At 39.2% G+C, this 14,063-nt stretch overlaps 1 protein-coding gene across 2 annotated transcripts in view; it reads left to right on the forward strand.

Annotated features, from left to right (window-relative positions):
* The window catches only part of UNC5D (unc-5 netrin receptor D), a 480,798-nt gene that overhangs the window by 412,545 nt on the left and 54,190 nt on the right, over positions 1 to 14,063 (forward strand). For both annotated transcript variants that reach the window (XM_039853533.1, XM_039853535.1), the window contains exons 10-11: positions 1,610 to 1,987; positions 6,624 to 6,708. In XM_039853533.1, the coding sequence (XP_039709467.1) occupies positions 1,610 to 1,987; positions 6,624 to 6,708 (463 nt within the window). The remainder of the gene's footprint in view (positions 1 to 1,609; positions 1,988 to 6,623; positions 6,709 to 14,063) is intronic.

The raw sequence follows: 14,063 nt of genomic DNA on the forward strand, positions 1-14,063 counted from the left end.
TCATCAACTGTGGACTCTATCACACGTGCCTACTATCATAATTGCATTTTCCACTTAAGTGCTTATGTTAGGCTTAAGTCTAAATCTAGTAATTGTTTTTACTTCACATAAGTTAGGAGGGTTTTTAAAGAATAGTTAGATTTTTTTTAAAGAGTAACCAGAAATTAAATTAGAATGTGAGGGCTCGAGATAAAATAATCATGAGACTCAGGGATACAGTTTTTTAAGTCTCAGTGGAAACTCCTGTTCTCAACTCTTCAGATGTGAGATGGATCTTAAGTCCCGCTTCTTTCCTAGAAAAATGATACCAAGAGCAAAGCTGGTACCTATAGATTTCAATGCAGTTCTGTTAAAAAGCACAGTTCCTTGATTATGCCTGTGTCTTGGCACGAGAGCCTTAAGCATGAAAAAAATGCATCACCAAGGAGCCTTTTGAGCTTCAAGGTTATTTCATTTCACTTTGAACCTCTTCCACTGTGATCTTGGATTCTTAGAGCATCAGAACAAAAGGTAGGAAATGTCAGGATTACAGATTTCCTGCTGGCGTTGCTACAAATTATGAAAATGGAAAAAACAATAGAGGCTAATACAATATGCCCTAGAATTGCAACATTTTCAAAAATATCATACTTTAAACATTTTTGTCAGGCCCCAAAGGAAAATTGTTTAATATGGTTTGGGTTCCAATTTGAGATGTCACATTGACGGACTGATAGGGGTGGGAGGTTTGGGACTGAGGGTTGTTTGGTTATTTACTAATAAATGAGATGACTTCATCACAAGAAAATATCACAGCACTTCGTTTTGCTATTTGGCTTAGAAAAGATTGGTAAGCCCCAAGAGAGGAGGAAGTCCAATTTCTCATGTTTTTGTTGTTTTGTTTTTTTTTTCACATTTGTTTTGAGACAGAAAGGAAGCCATTCTTTTCTGTCATCGTGTAGAATCTGAGTCTCTCCCTGTCCCCGTGTGGTGCCTCCTTTTCCTCTCAGGGTGACATAAGCATTATTAGAGCAAATTGGCTACTAAGACTCATGATTCATGAGGTCTCCTGACCCTTTTGCTCTGGGGACACATCATTTTCTTCCCCAGCACCAGAAACTGCCCAGAATTCCACGTGAGACGTTCTGGCACTGGCGCAGCTTCGGTTATAAACAGCACTACCTAGTCACCGTGCTGTGTCATCTCCTGCCATTTAAAATGAACAGATGTTAGTTTTGCTCCAAACTGGATCATAAAACATCTTTCTTTTTAAGCTTCTCTTTGCCAGTTAAAATCACATAAACAAAAATACCTGAGTTAGTTGCCTGATGGAGTGCCAGAAATACTTATTTTAAAGAGATATCATGTAAGGAACTCTAGAAAGTGAAAATTGTTTTGTCAGTAGCATTCAGAGAATCACTAGTGAAAGCCAGACTCCAAGATTCCAAAGCTCTGGTCACTAATGACCAGTCTAAGAGTCACTGTAGACACACCGAATGGCCCTGAATGGCTAGCTCTGATTGGAGGAGCAGGCAGGCACACTGGTTGCTGTGCAGTTAGTAGAAGCAGATGTAAAGGGGCAACTGGTGCTTTTTAGTTTCTGAGTGACAGATCAATTTTCTTTTACCAGGTAACTCCCTGCTCCTGAATTCCTCCATGCAACCAGACCTGACAGTGAGCCGAACATACAGTGGACCCATCTGTCTACAGGATCCTCTGGACAAGGAACTCATGACAGAGTCCTCACTCTTTAACCCTTTGTCAGACATCAAAGTCAAAGTTCAGAGCTCATTCATGGTTTCGCTGGGAGTGTCTGAGAGAGCCGAGTACCATGGCAAGAACCATTCCGGGACTTTTCCCCATGGGAACAACCGCAGCTTCAGTACAATGCATCCTAGAAATAAAACGCCCTATATCCAGAATCTGTCATCACTCCCCACAAGAACAGAACTGAGGACAACTGGGGTCTTTGGCCATTTAGGAGGACGCTTAGTAATGCCAAATACAGGTGGGTGGTAAGTGTGCGCTTGTGTGTTTTCTAACATTTATTTAAACATTATTGTATTTATACAATTAGACCGCATCAGATTCGTTTTTTAAGATGTTTATCATCCCCTTGTCAGAGCTACGAAGACCATGGCTCCATCGGTCTACTTTATTTACAATAGCGAACCAGAACCAACTCTGAGATTAGATTTTGCAGTATTCATCTCAGTGTGGACCAAACAGACCATTTGATGTCCTATTAGAGTTGACAGCCATATTGCTCAAAAGATTTGTATGGTCACCAGAGTTTAAGCCCCTTTGAAATATATTTCCTAAAACATGATAAGTAAGCACTGAGAACATTCTTCGACGTGACCGACAAATACCATGTTTATAGCCAAACATGGTTTATGCCCTAGTAGATAATTTAGTGAAATGACACTCAGAATTGAACTTCCTCTGTAACTGATCCAATAAACACTGTCAGTGTCCACAGACCTTTATATAATGTTACTTTATGATGGCAATGATGAGGGATCATTATGGAGTTGTTCTTCTGAATTAAAATTTCAGTTCCCAATACAATTAGTTCTCAAGAAATTTTTTCTCCTTTCTGTTCAAAGAAAGGTTTTTGTTGTTGTTGTTGTTGTTTGTTGCTGTTTTGACAAGGATACTTAAGGTTACACAGCCTAGATCACTTTTAAAATGGCATTCTACCTATGGATTAGTCTTCAGAGTTGCCATCTAACACCTAACTGGATGGCAGAAGAGTGCAATCTCTCCTCTGATTTCTAAGCAACGAGAATTAGGTAGTGCTTTGACTAATTGCTCTTGGCTACTGAGAGAAAAAAAGAGTGCCCTGGGTCAGCAAGTGTTGTTACTAGACGACAGGTTAGCATCGTGCCAGGACCACAGGGCCCCATCGGACTTCTGTCTAGAGTAGAGCTAACCAGCCTCTCCAAGTGAAACATTTCATTTTGTAAAATGTAATCTGTAGTTGGACTAGTCTGGTGCTACCACTCTAGTTGACTGACCCTCTATTAGCTTTAGTGACTTAAAACTGCAATTTGTTTCAAGTTGATGGATGCTATCTTGTTCTATATCAATCACTTCCTTCAGATCTTCATTTCAGGCATGTAGCCTTCAAATGCAGCCTTAATAATGACTTTTTTTTTCTAACCTTTCAATTCCTTAAATATCTCTTAGTCAGTGTTTTAGGATGTGGTAAGGATCCTTGTTTAAATATGTATGCACATCATTGTATAAATGTCAGTGTGTGATGTATTCCTCCTTGGTGATATCAGTAGATAGATCAATGTAGAATGTGTCAGTCAGCCATACTTACCAAATATTCTCTTTGTAAGAATCTGTGAACTAGAAGTGTGGGTACTGGAAAAAGAAAACTAAAAGATGCAAACCCTGTCCTTTCAAAGAGAATAGAATATATTCATCAGAACCATAGAAGTAACCATAGAAGTTGCACATTGAGTTATCATGTACTTGTCATATCTCCACCTTCTAACCCAGTGCTTGGCACTCAAAGGGCTCTCAGTCGTTACTGCTTGAATAAATTGGCCCACACTCCTCCTCTCTCTCCTCCTGTCCTCATTTGTGTAAGTACGTGTGTGTGTTTATACACATTTGGAGCGAATGGCGAGATCAACCCTTTCATTGGCTGTGTCCGTTTAATGTTCATCAAAGAAAGTGAGATGAAATCATGATGAAAACCGATTTTTCTTTTTCTTCCATTCTGACTTGAGAAGCACCTGTGTTGCAAATGAAAAGTTCTGATGCCCAAACACTTCCTCTGTGGATGGGCATTTTTTAAAGTTCCTACCGAGAAGCCTCACACAAGATTGAAGCTGTTCGCTGGGAATGAGTTTGAGGAAAAATAAATGTAAGGAATTGAAACATATGCTCTGTTATTTGCAGAACATAAATGCAAAATATGCCCGAGGGAGCTAAAGTGTAGAGAAGCGAGGCACAGCAATTAAATCATTCTAATGCTATCCATCCCAAATTGTTGTCTGGTGCCTGGCAATGATCTCTCAAAAAGATTGGGGTGGTCTCCACACACTAGAAATCATTTATTATGCAAAATATGAAACAAGAAACTCAGACAGGTGGTTCTGGTGTCATATCAAACAACAAGCTGTCAAGGTAGCAGGTGGAGTTTGGGGAAGAGTATATTTTTCTTTAATCAGAGATAACTAGTAAATGACATATTCAAAATGGATACTTCTTTAGGGGGCCACAGGCATAAAGATTTCCCACAGTACCTTTCATCCTTTATAAAACAGAACTTGCCACCAACACTACCACCCTGCCACAACCCTTGCTTCTGTTGGACTATCTTCAGTCTCCATATACAGTTTGCATGTCTGGCTGGAAAGAAGGAAGTACGTTCAAAGGATAATCATACAATTTCCGACTGGAGGAAAGATGAAATAATTTAAAGCTCCAGATCTTGTAGATTCCAAGATGAATTTAGGAGTATTATGAAATGATGTTTCATTTGAAACAGAGAATTAAGCTGACTTAAAAATTTGAATGAGATGTGATCTGCTCCATATATTTCTCCATATATTTCTCAAAAGTCTACACACATATTCTGATTTTTAACTGAGAGTCGACCTTCAGGCCCTTGTGACTTATGAAATATAGCATATCTCAAAGCCTGGCCTTTTTTTTTTTTTTTTTTTTTTTTTACATAATTTTGAATACTATTCTTTCATTCATATATTCATGATTTGTTTTTTGAGGGCCTACTCTGTGCCAGATATTGTGATACATGTTATTAATGGAATAAGCCATTATTGCATTTTTTTTTTTTACACCATGGTTTCATTTGCAAGTTTAGGATAAGCAAACTAATCAACATGTCAGCAAGCAAAAAAGTGACAATTAGGGCTCACAGTCAAAGAACTGGCTTCTAAAGGGCACGAGGAAAGTTTTTGTGGCAGTGGAAATGCTCTGTATCTTGATTGCAATGATGGTTATGTGAGAGCATACATCTATCAAAACTCAATTTGTACACTTAAAATGGTGTATTTTATTGCATGTGAATTATACCGCACTAAAGAAAACACAGGAAAAGAAAAATATGAGCATATAGTTATTCTTTTGGGTTAATTTCCTAAGATAACATTATTGCTTGATAATAGCCTCTTGTCATAATGGCCTAGATTATCTAAATGAGAGTCAACAGAGAGAAAGCACTATGTCCAACTGGGAGCGAATACACAACGTCTAGGGTGTGTATTCAGGTTGACATCCACACACACTGAACGCTCCGTGTATTACAACTTCTGCTCAGCAGCAGGGAAGGAGTTATGGAGGCCACTTCATTTGGCAACTACATTTAAGGAAGAATGGACAATGAAAGGAGAAGCCTGATCAGAGGCCCCTAAGTATAGCAATTATAGTTCTACTCTTGGCATCAAGGTCCAGAATATAAATGGATACCCTTGCTGAAAAAGCTGTAAGCAAGATTTAAATGTGCCTCATTCTTAGTGCTAGTGAAAGCAGCTGCTGATAACTAGCATGTTACTGAATAATGCTCATAAATGTGAATCACAAATAACTTGTTTTGCAATGAGTCTTGCATTCCTTGATTCTATAGCAACTAACAGGCACGTAGAAGGATATCAGTAAAGTCTGCCATCTCTAGATTTAAATTATCATCAGCAACCTGAAAGCTTTCTGTGAGATTGCATTAGCTCTAATGAAAGGAGGAAAGGTGAGAGCTGCATTACTCAAAGAATAAAAGGATGCCTTGAGATTTTATTTTGTAAAGATCTTATTGTGTCTCTATTTCATTTTTTATAAACAAGAAGCTACATTAAGGAGAATCTCTGCCCTCTCTAGGCTCTTCTCTCTTGGCCAAAGTGAAATATTTACTTCACAGCATTCAAGAAGAGAGGGAACATTTCAGATTCGGCGTGATATGCCCTCCTGTGCCTTTCCTCCCTGCATTACATGATTTTACTGTTTGGGGTTTTTTTTGGTTTGTTTGTTTCCAGTTTGACAGTGACACGAACGTAGTTAAGTCACCTTTAACCTTAACCTTTCCTAGCTTCTGTTTGCAAATATAGGACCAAATATACAACAAACTATGAGGTGCCTAAGCTTATTCAGGCTTTTTCTTTCTTCAGTTTTCTTAACAAAATGCAGTACTCTACTGATCTCCTAAACTTACTTTAAGATGCACAATTTATAAGACAATTTCATACCAGCCTCTAGCAAATGTTACATTGCTCACCCATCATCCCAGATACCTTTGCAGGAAATGAATGAATAGAGACTAGAGAGACACATTTTTAAATTTTGAAGCAGATTAACTGATAAACTGATAAACTCATATTTTCAGATATGTTTGATAGTCCATGACGCCCAGTTTTTTAAGAGAATGAAAAAATTCTAGGAAGACTAAATAAAAAAAATAATTAGAATACACAGTCGAATAATATGTCCTTCTTCATGTCACTGTTAGCAGATATTTTCCCAGTTATTATTTGGACTTTATAAACTAAGGATCAGGATTTCACAAATTTCTATGAGGTGGTCCTCTTTGTGAGTATCTGTAAGGTGTCCAACTGAAGTGCTTTTTAAGATAATTGGAAAATTTACAAATAACCTTTTGGCTTTTTCTATTTTAGGGGTGAGTTTACTCATACCACATGGCGCCATCCTAGAGGAGAATTCTTGGGAGATTTATATGTCCATCAACCAAGGTGAACCCAGGTGAGAGAGAAGGATGGCATGTTAAGGACATCTTAAATATAGAATGGAGGTTCTGCAGAAAATCTGAAATTTTTAAGATATGTGACTTGGAGATGTATAGGTGAGAAAGTGAGCTACTTGACTACAGAGAGAGAAAAACCACTTGCAAAACCATTGGCTAGAATGAAATCACAAGCAGCTGCACATTTTAGTTAACTAATGTAAGTCGCTGACATCTGGACAGCAGACACCAAATGTAAAACATTGAATTGGTAGGCAAGTCATAACCAGGGCTTCTCCATAAACATTGACTGCCTCCCATAGTCTTCCTCTCAAAAGTAAAAAAAAAAAATCCTGGTGGCACTCTATGGTGCTAGGCATTATGCAAATGCAGAGAATGATTGACCTGTGGCCTTTGAGGTCAGCAGAAGATCTGCTATAAGCTGAGAGACAATTTCTTAGGCAATTTTCTTCATATAAAAATATGGTCTACACTTTAATAGCTTTCAGGTCTGACAAATTTCAGCAGCATTAAATTCAATTACATGAACGAATACAAATCTTGTCTTATACTCTTTTAATGAAAATAGTTGGTTATTTTCTTAGCACAAGTATAATATTTGTGGAAACACTGCCTTCCTCCACACAAGATAAACCTAACTCCTCTTTAGAAAGCAATTTTTTCTCATAAACTGGATATATACCTCTGGCATTTTCAGTCTTAACATCTTGGTTATTTTAGAATAGATTTTTTGTTGTTAGCAAGGAACACATGAAGGAAAAACAGCCAGAGAAACAGATGGTTTGAACAGATTTTGATAGCTATCTTCATAAAAGAATTTGTTGGTAACCAGTGGTTGTAACTTAATGCTCTAGAGAACTTGGGAGGAATGTAAGAAAAGGCTCTGCTCCTTGGCTGTTGGTGAAGCTCAGAGAATTTGTAAGCTGTGTTATGTTGAGCTCTCATGTTATTTCCTCAGTTCTTCTTGGAGAGCTAGATACTTTCTTTACCTGTGCACCTGAAAACATGCTAAATATTTGCACTTAGCATATAGGGAGAACCAAGGCACAGAGAGGTTTAAAGGATTTCTTCAAAATCTCAGTTAAGCAGACCTAAATATGGAGTTTTCTGGATAAGAATCACTTTTTTAAATCACTTTGGCTGATTTATATGAGAAACTATTTAAAATTGCGGTCATGGTCAATTACACACATGCTTGTAAAAACATCATCCTGCAAAAATCAAGTACAGTCATACACCACATAATGACGTTTTAATCAATGATGGACTGCGTATATAACAGTAGTCCCATTAGATTACAATGGAGCTGAAAAATTCCTTTCACCTAGTGATGTCATAGCGTAGGGCTCTACTCACATGTTTGTGGTGATGTTGGTGTAAACAAACCTACTTTGCTGCCAGTCATAGAAAAGTACAATCTAGGTGTAAGTACACTCAGTGATGTTTGCACAACCGCAGAATTGTCTAACACACATTTCTTAGACCATATCCCCATCATTAAGCACAACTGTATGAGGCAGAACGCAGTCAGCCTTGTCTGAGTTATCATCTCCTGCACACCCTCACCTCTACATCCTGCTCCTTTCATCAGAATCTATCCTCTCAAGCCCATCCTCCGAGTCTTCCACCTCATTATGTGAGGACCAACCTAAGGCTAGTTCACATTTTTAAAGGTGCCTAATTTACAGCTCACCTCAATCCCTGTCTCTTACTAGAAGCTTCTTCTTAGGAGGTTAGAGCTAGAATGTGCCAAAAGGCATCAAACCTACAAGGACTTAAATAAAATGGCTCAAAAATGTGGGCACTATCACTTAGGGCATCCTGTAATTATAAAATAAGAAGGAGAAATACATAAAAACTCACCAGAGCCCACAAATCTTGAAAGACAGGTTTAGCCTAATATGGAAGCTCCCTGGACCACTGCTAGTTTAGCAGTTTCCATGTTAAACAATTTGGTTTCTCCATCTGTATCTAAGGTGTGAATTCATTACTGCTATCTAGGAAGGTGGACAGAAGCAGTTCCCCCAAAACTTCAGATCTGTGAGGTGTGTGCATTTTCCCTACTAAACTGAAGATAAAGTAAAATTGTAGAAAGCACACATTCCTTTTCATGTTACTGAAACCTCTCAGATAGATGTTCCTATCTCTTAAGGAAATGACCAGTCCCTGGGCTACTTCCCATTAGCTTCCTTGGCAATCCTCACTCCTTTCTGAGGAGCTCTAAACTACTTACAAAAACACTAAAAATAGAAAATGCCTTTTTGCTACTCTTTCTTTAAGGTCAGGTTAAATTTTTTCCATCCCTGCCAGGAGGCTGTTCGAATCTCAGTTCTTCAGCTTTGAATCCTGTGATTAATCAGGGGAAGGCCACTTATATGGCTATTTGGTATCACCGTTTTTGTTTTAATGTTATTTGAAAACCCGTAGCATTTTATGCTGTCCTGTCATTCTGAACTTGTGCTCTGAACAAGGCCCATCTTCCTCAAAGACTGAAGATCGTGAACAGTGCTGCTCTATTTCCTTCATCTTTGCCCTCTGGAGCCATCACAGCTCCCTCCCTATTAGTTCACAGGTGAGATTTGGATTTTCTGAATCTATCACTTCCACACAGAGAGTTACAGTGGGATCTTCCCAACAACGTCTTTATGCTGTCTTTAAGTAAAAAGTCTGTTCTGTTTTCCTATTGGTGACACATTTCTGTTGCTCCTTTCTACACTAATCCCTGGTGGAGCAGGGTGATGATTTAGTAGAACTGTAACTGATATCACTAATCCAAGTTCTGTACCAAATTCCCAGGGATATATGGCTGTGTGGAATGAATCACAGACTCAAAATATCATCCTATATTTAAATATTCTCAGATGGTTTTGATATTTTGTAAGTTTTAAGTGAGGTTGTTCATTGTCTGAATTGAATATACCCTGTGTCTCATAGGAGAGCCTACCTGCATTGCTGGGAGGCCTTTAAGAAAGGACACTGTACTTTCCTTTTAAGTGGAACAATGTCATTTTCCTTCCTCAATGTCCGTGCTCTGTCTACCCTTTCAAACTTGAACAGCCATCTTAATGAATCTTTACCAATTTCCTATAGCAATCTGGACTTCTGGTTGGTTATAATACTTAGGAAATTATCTCATTGGCTTTTTGTACATATATACATATTAAATGGTTTGCTGGAAGGGGACTTTGCATCCGTGGAAAAGTGATAGTTACTTGCCCCTCTTTCAGTATAATTTGCAAAGTGCTCTCATGTACTTTTGACTCATCGAATCTCCCACAGTAATGTTCAAAAGAGGAGGATTTTACACCAATTTTAGAGATGAGAAAAAAATCTGAAAGAGCTTCCAAAAAGCGAAGCTGCATTCTAAGACATGTTACTTAACTGGCTGAGCTGAGATTTACCTTTAGAATATCTGACTCCAATTGCACTGCTCATAGACTAAAGGATGCCACCTGTCCTTGACGTCAGAGACTTTAAGAAACAGCTTTCTGATATTGCATTCCACTCCTGGCCCCTATAAAGAGGCATCCTCTGAAATAGCTCTATAAGAGCACTGAGAACTAGGCAGGTCAGGATCAAATTGAACTTTTCTTAGAAGTATATAGGGGTAAACTGCTGTTGTTACACTATAGACTTGAAGGAAAAGCTGGAAACAAGTCTCACTCGTGTTGAATCTTAGTGGACACAGTGTTAGGAAACACTTGAGATCAGTGACTAAGAGGCTTTGGGTTCAGGTCTAAGCTTCACTGCTAGTATCTACGTGATCTTCTGTAAGTTAATGAAATTCTTTGTGCTTCTCGGTCTTTCTCTGAAAAATAGTAGGTACTTACCTTACGGAGATATTGTGGGATTGCATGATACACAGATACAGAAATCTCAAAAATGATAAAATAAGAAAACCTAATTGATACATTTATATTTGATAAAGCATTCTACCTACAGTCTATCCTTTAATCTTTGCCTCAATCCTATATGGTAAATGATAATAACTTAACTATTCCCAATTTTTATAGATTTGAACATTAAGACCAATTTTAGTAGGTTTGCCTAAAATTGTAGCGGACTGAGCACCAAAGCAAGGTTTTCTGACTTATAATGCAGTTTTAAACAATATTATCACCTTTAGGCACAATTAAGCATATCATTCTTGAGTCCAGTAAACATGCTTGATGAGGGACAGGGCTTATGCCTAGTAATGGGAATACACCCTGAAACGGACAGAGGGGGGCCCGTATTTGGGAAGACAATGATAACTTTGTAATTCAATGTGGAATTATACTGCAATAGAGGATTTCACAGAAAGCAAGGGAAAAGTAGAGAGGGGCCCTTTATCTATTCTGGGATAGATCTCAGAGCGGATGCTGGGGAGGGTAGCTTCCAGGAAATGTCACTTGAGCTGAGTCTTAAACATCAGTAGAAATGATCGAAACAGAGAAAGGTAGAAGGCCTATAACTCAATGATTTCCAGCTCCGGGATACATTTTCTAGTATCTATATAGTATAAGATAGGAGTGGAGGGAAGATTCTTTAAAAGTGGCTAAAGCCAAATGTTCTTCCTTGCTTCGAAGTCATCTCAATGCCAGAATATTGCCTTCAGCAGCTTCCTTCCACCTCTACTCCAGGCCTTTCCACAGACTGAAGAGAGTTAGGTTTCCTGTACATCCCCATTCACAAAATAGAGGATGCTTAGTGACGTCACAGGACCTAGAGTAGACTCACAGAAGCGCAACGGCATGAAACCGGGGCTGCCAGAGTGTTTGTGGTAAGAAGCCCTGGGACTTCAGGACAAGAACATTTAAGCAGCTAGTTCAACGCCAAATGTGGCCTCCTCTGTTATAGACCCCTTTTGCAGGCAGGCAACCACGACAAATTCTCAAAAAGCCTGTCTCTTTGCCCAAACTTTAATTTGAAAGAATTTGGATTGTTTTTTGTTTGCTTTTTACACATTTTCAGGGGGGTTTTGGTAGGGAAACGGTCATCCTTTCTAACCAGGTTTTGATGTTTATAAAATTAAATTAAGGTGTTTAAACGAGGATCAAAGAAAATCAAGTCTCTTCAGAGATTCCCCTCACGTATATTACAATAAGAAAATGGTATAGATGTAGCACAGTCTTCCCACGATCCCTCTCCCAGCTCGTTTAGCACCCCTCCCCACCCCATGGTTGGAAAGCAGAGAACTGGACCAGAAAATTATTATATGGAGCTTTCTTCTGAGAAGCAATAAAATGAAACCAAAGGCAAACATTCATTTCTTTTTCCAATTACACTGTCATGTGGATATCCCTGACCAAATGCTTAGACTAGAATTGGAAATGTAAGTAATCTTATTGAAGAATTTACAAAAGACACATACTTTACCTAGAATTTGGGGCAGCCAGAGGAATATTTCAACCATTTTTTTACTTCTGCGCGTTTTGTTTTTGTTTCTTATTGTCAAATTGTATGGCCCAGTGGGTACATCTCACGGTGAGGATTGGGAAGCCAGACATGGTGGTGTTGTGAAACTTTAACTTATTTTAGGGTGCCTTGATGGTGCATTTGTTTTAATAGCAAAGCATGAGATAAGGCCAAATACAAGACTAGAAAGACAGAAAAAAATAGCCATCGGAAATGGAGGAGAGTAAACAGAATTTATTTCCCAGTAACAGGCTCACAATTTCTTTCCCAATAATAGGCTACTTCCGTGAAATGGCTTGATGTGGCTTTTCCTTCACAGGAGCAAGAACGTCCACAAAAACAGAATTATAAAGATGCACGTGCGCGCACACGCGCACACACACACACACTTACATAGCATGTCTAACAGAGGATATAATCACTCAGAAATGTCCTTAGACTGTTTGGGAGGACCTCATTTCTGGAAGAGTAAAAGCTAACACGGGTATGTATGGTTATTCTGCTTACAAAAATGGAGCTTTAATTAAGTGAATCTGTTTGTAGCACACTATTCTTTATGGCAAGCAGACATTTGAGGGCATTCTAAAACCTCTCATCCCAGGAAAATTTGACACTGTATGCACTTTTCCTGGGGCCTCTGAAGACTCTGACTTCTTAGAACGTAAGAAACTCCTGGCATCATACTACTGCAGTTAGTGTAGTGGTGTAGTGGTCCATCAAACCTTGCCCCTTGAGCTCAGAATAAGAGTAGCTACCTTTGGCTTTACCCTGACACCAGATGAGACTGATCAGGACACTGCCACAGGGAGAAAACCTGGCTAAAACCTTCTGGGTTGATTTGCATCTCTGTTCACCTTCACCAGCTTGGAGGACTTCCCTACTAGGTTTTGTTTGCCTCAAGCCATCCTCCGGCTCAGGCAAAAAACACTGCACCTTCTAGCCGCTAAAGACTTGGCAGTAGTTCTCACAGTTGATATTATGGGCTCAGTTCAGGCAATGCCTGTTAATTGCCAAATGTATTTGGTATGGTGGATGAGGAAAAATTGGATCCCTTATGCGAGTTTATTTCTGGTTGAGGTATTGGTTGGAGGACATAGGTTGTTTATACATAGCAAGATGATGTTTGGGGGCACAGTGGACTTGTTCTGTATTCCTGAAATTGACAAACTCAGAACTGATTTATGAGGAAGAAAAAAAAGAACTAAGTACCCCGACATTCTGATTTCAGAGATTTGCCAGCTGTAATACCAAGGCTAATATTCGAACCTTCCCGCAGATCCTGCTGAGAAGCATCATCTGAATGGGTGCTACCACACTCCCGCTCACTCACACACCATGCCCTCTCCCTCCCTACTGATACAAGAGAGAGAAGTCACATTTTGGAGGAGTACGGGTATCAGAAATGCTGTCCCCGCCCTCGCCAAAGCCATAGAGAATAGCTCCAGGAGAATTACTCATAAAATTTGGGTCATCTGCAGGAAGCGGACACAGATATCTGATTTTCTCATTGTTTACCAGTTTGTTGATCTGTTCCATGCTCCACAGAACAGGAAAAGAAAAAGCTTTGGGAAGAGAGGGCGTGCGGCTAAAAGCCAAGGAGAGACGGGCAAAGAGCAGCACTTTCATTATCTCCAGGTTACTATATTCCCAAGAGGTAAAGAAGATGATTCCTGGCTAGGAGTTGGAAGATGGAGAGGGTGAGATTGAAAACATGTTTGCCAGGGTCCAATTCAGTGTGAGGCAAAGAGCCTCAGAGAGCAGGATCAAGATGCTGCCAGTTGGGGGCCGGTTGGGGGCCAGTTGGCAGATATAACTGAAACATACAAGGGACTACAGATGCTTAAGAGCAACTATATGCAATCTAGTCACCTGCCACCTTTGTCATTGTGGCCTTTTGGAGTCACCACCCATCTATACTGACTCTATTAAGGATTATCTGAAGAAATTTTAAATCACC

Source organism: Pteropus medius, unplaced genomic scaffold (genome assembly GCF_902729225.1).
Source record: "Pteropus medius unplaced genomic scaffold, Ma_sr-lr_union100, whole genome shotgun sequence".
In the NCBI taxonomy this organism is placed as follows: Eukaryota; Metazoa; Chordata; class Mammalia; order Chiroptera; family Pteropodidae; genus Pteropus; species Pteropus medius.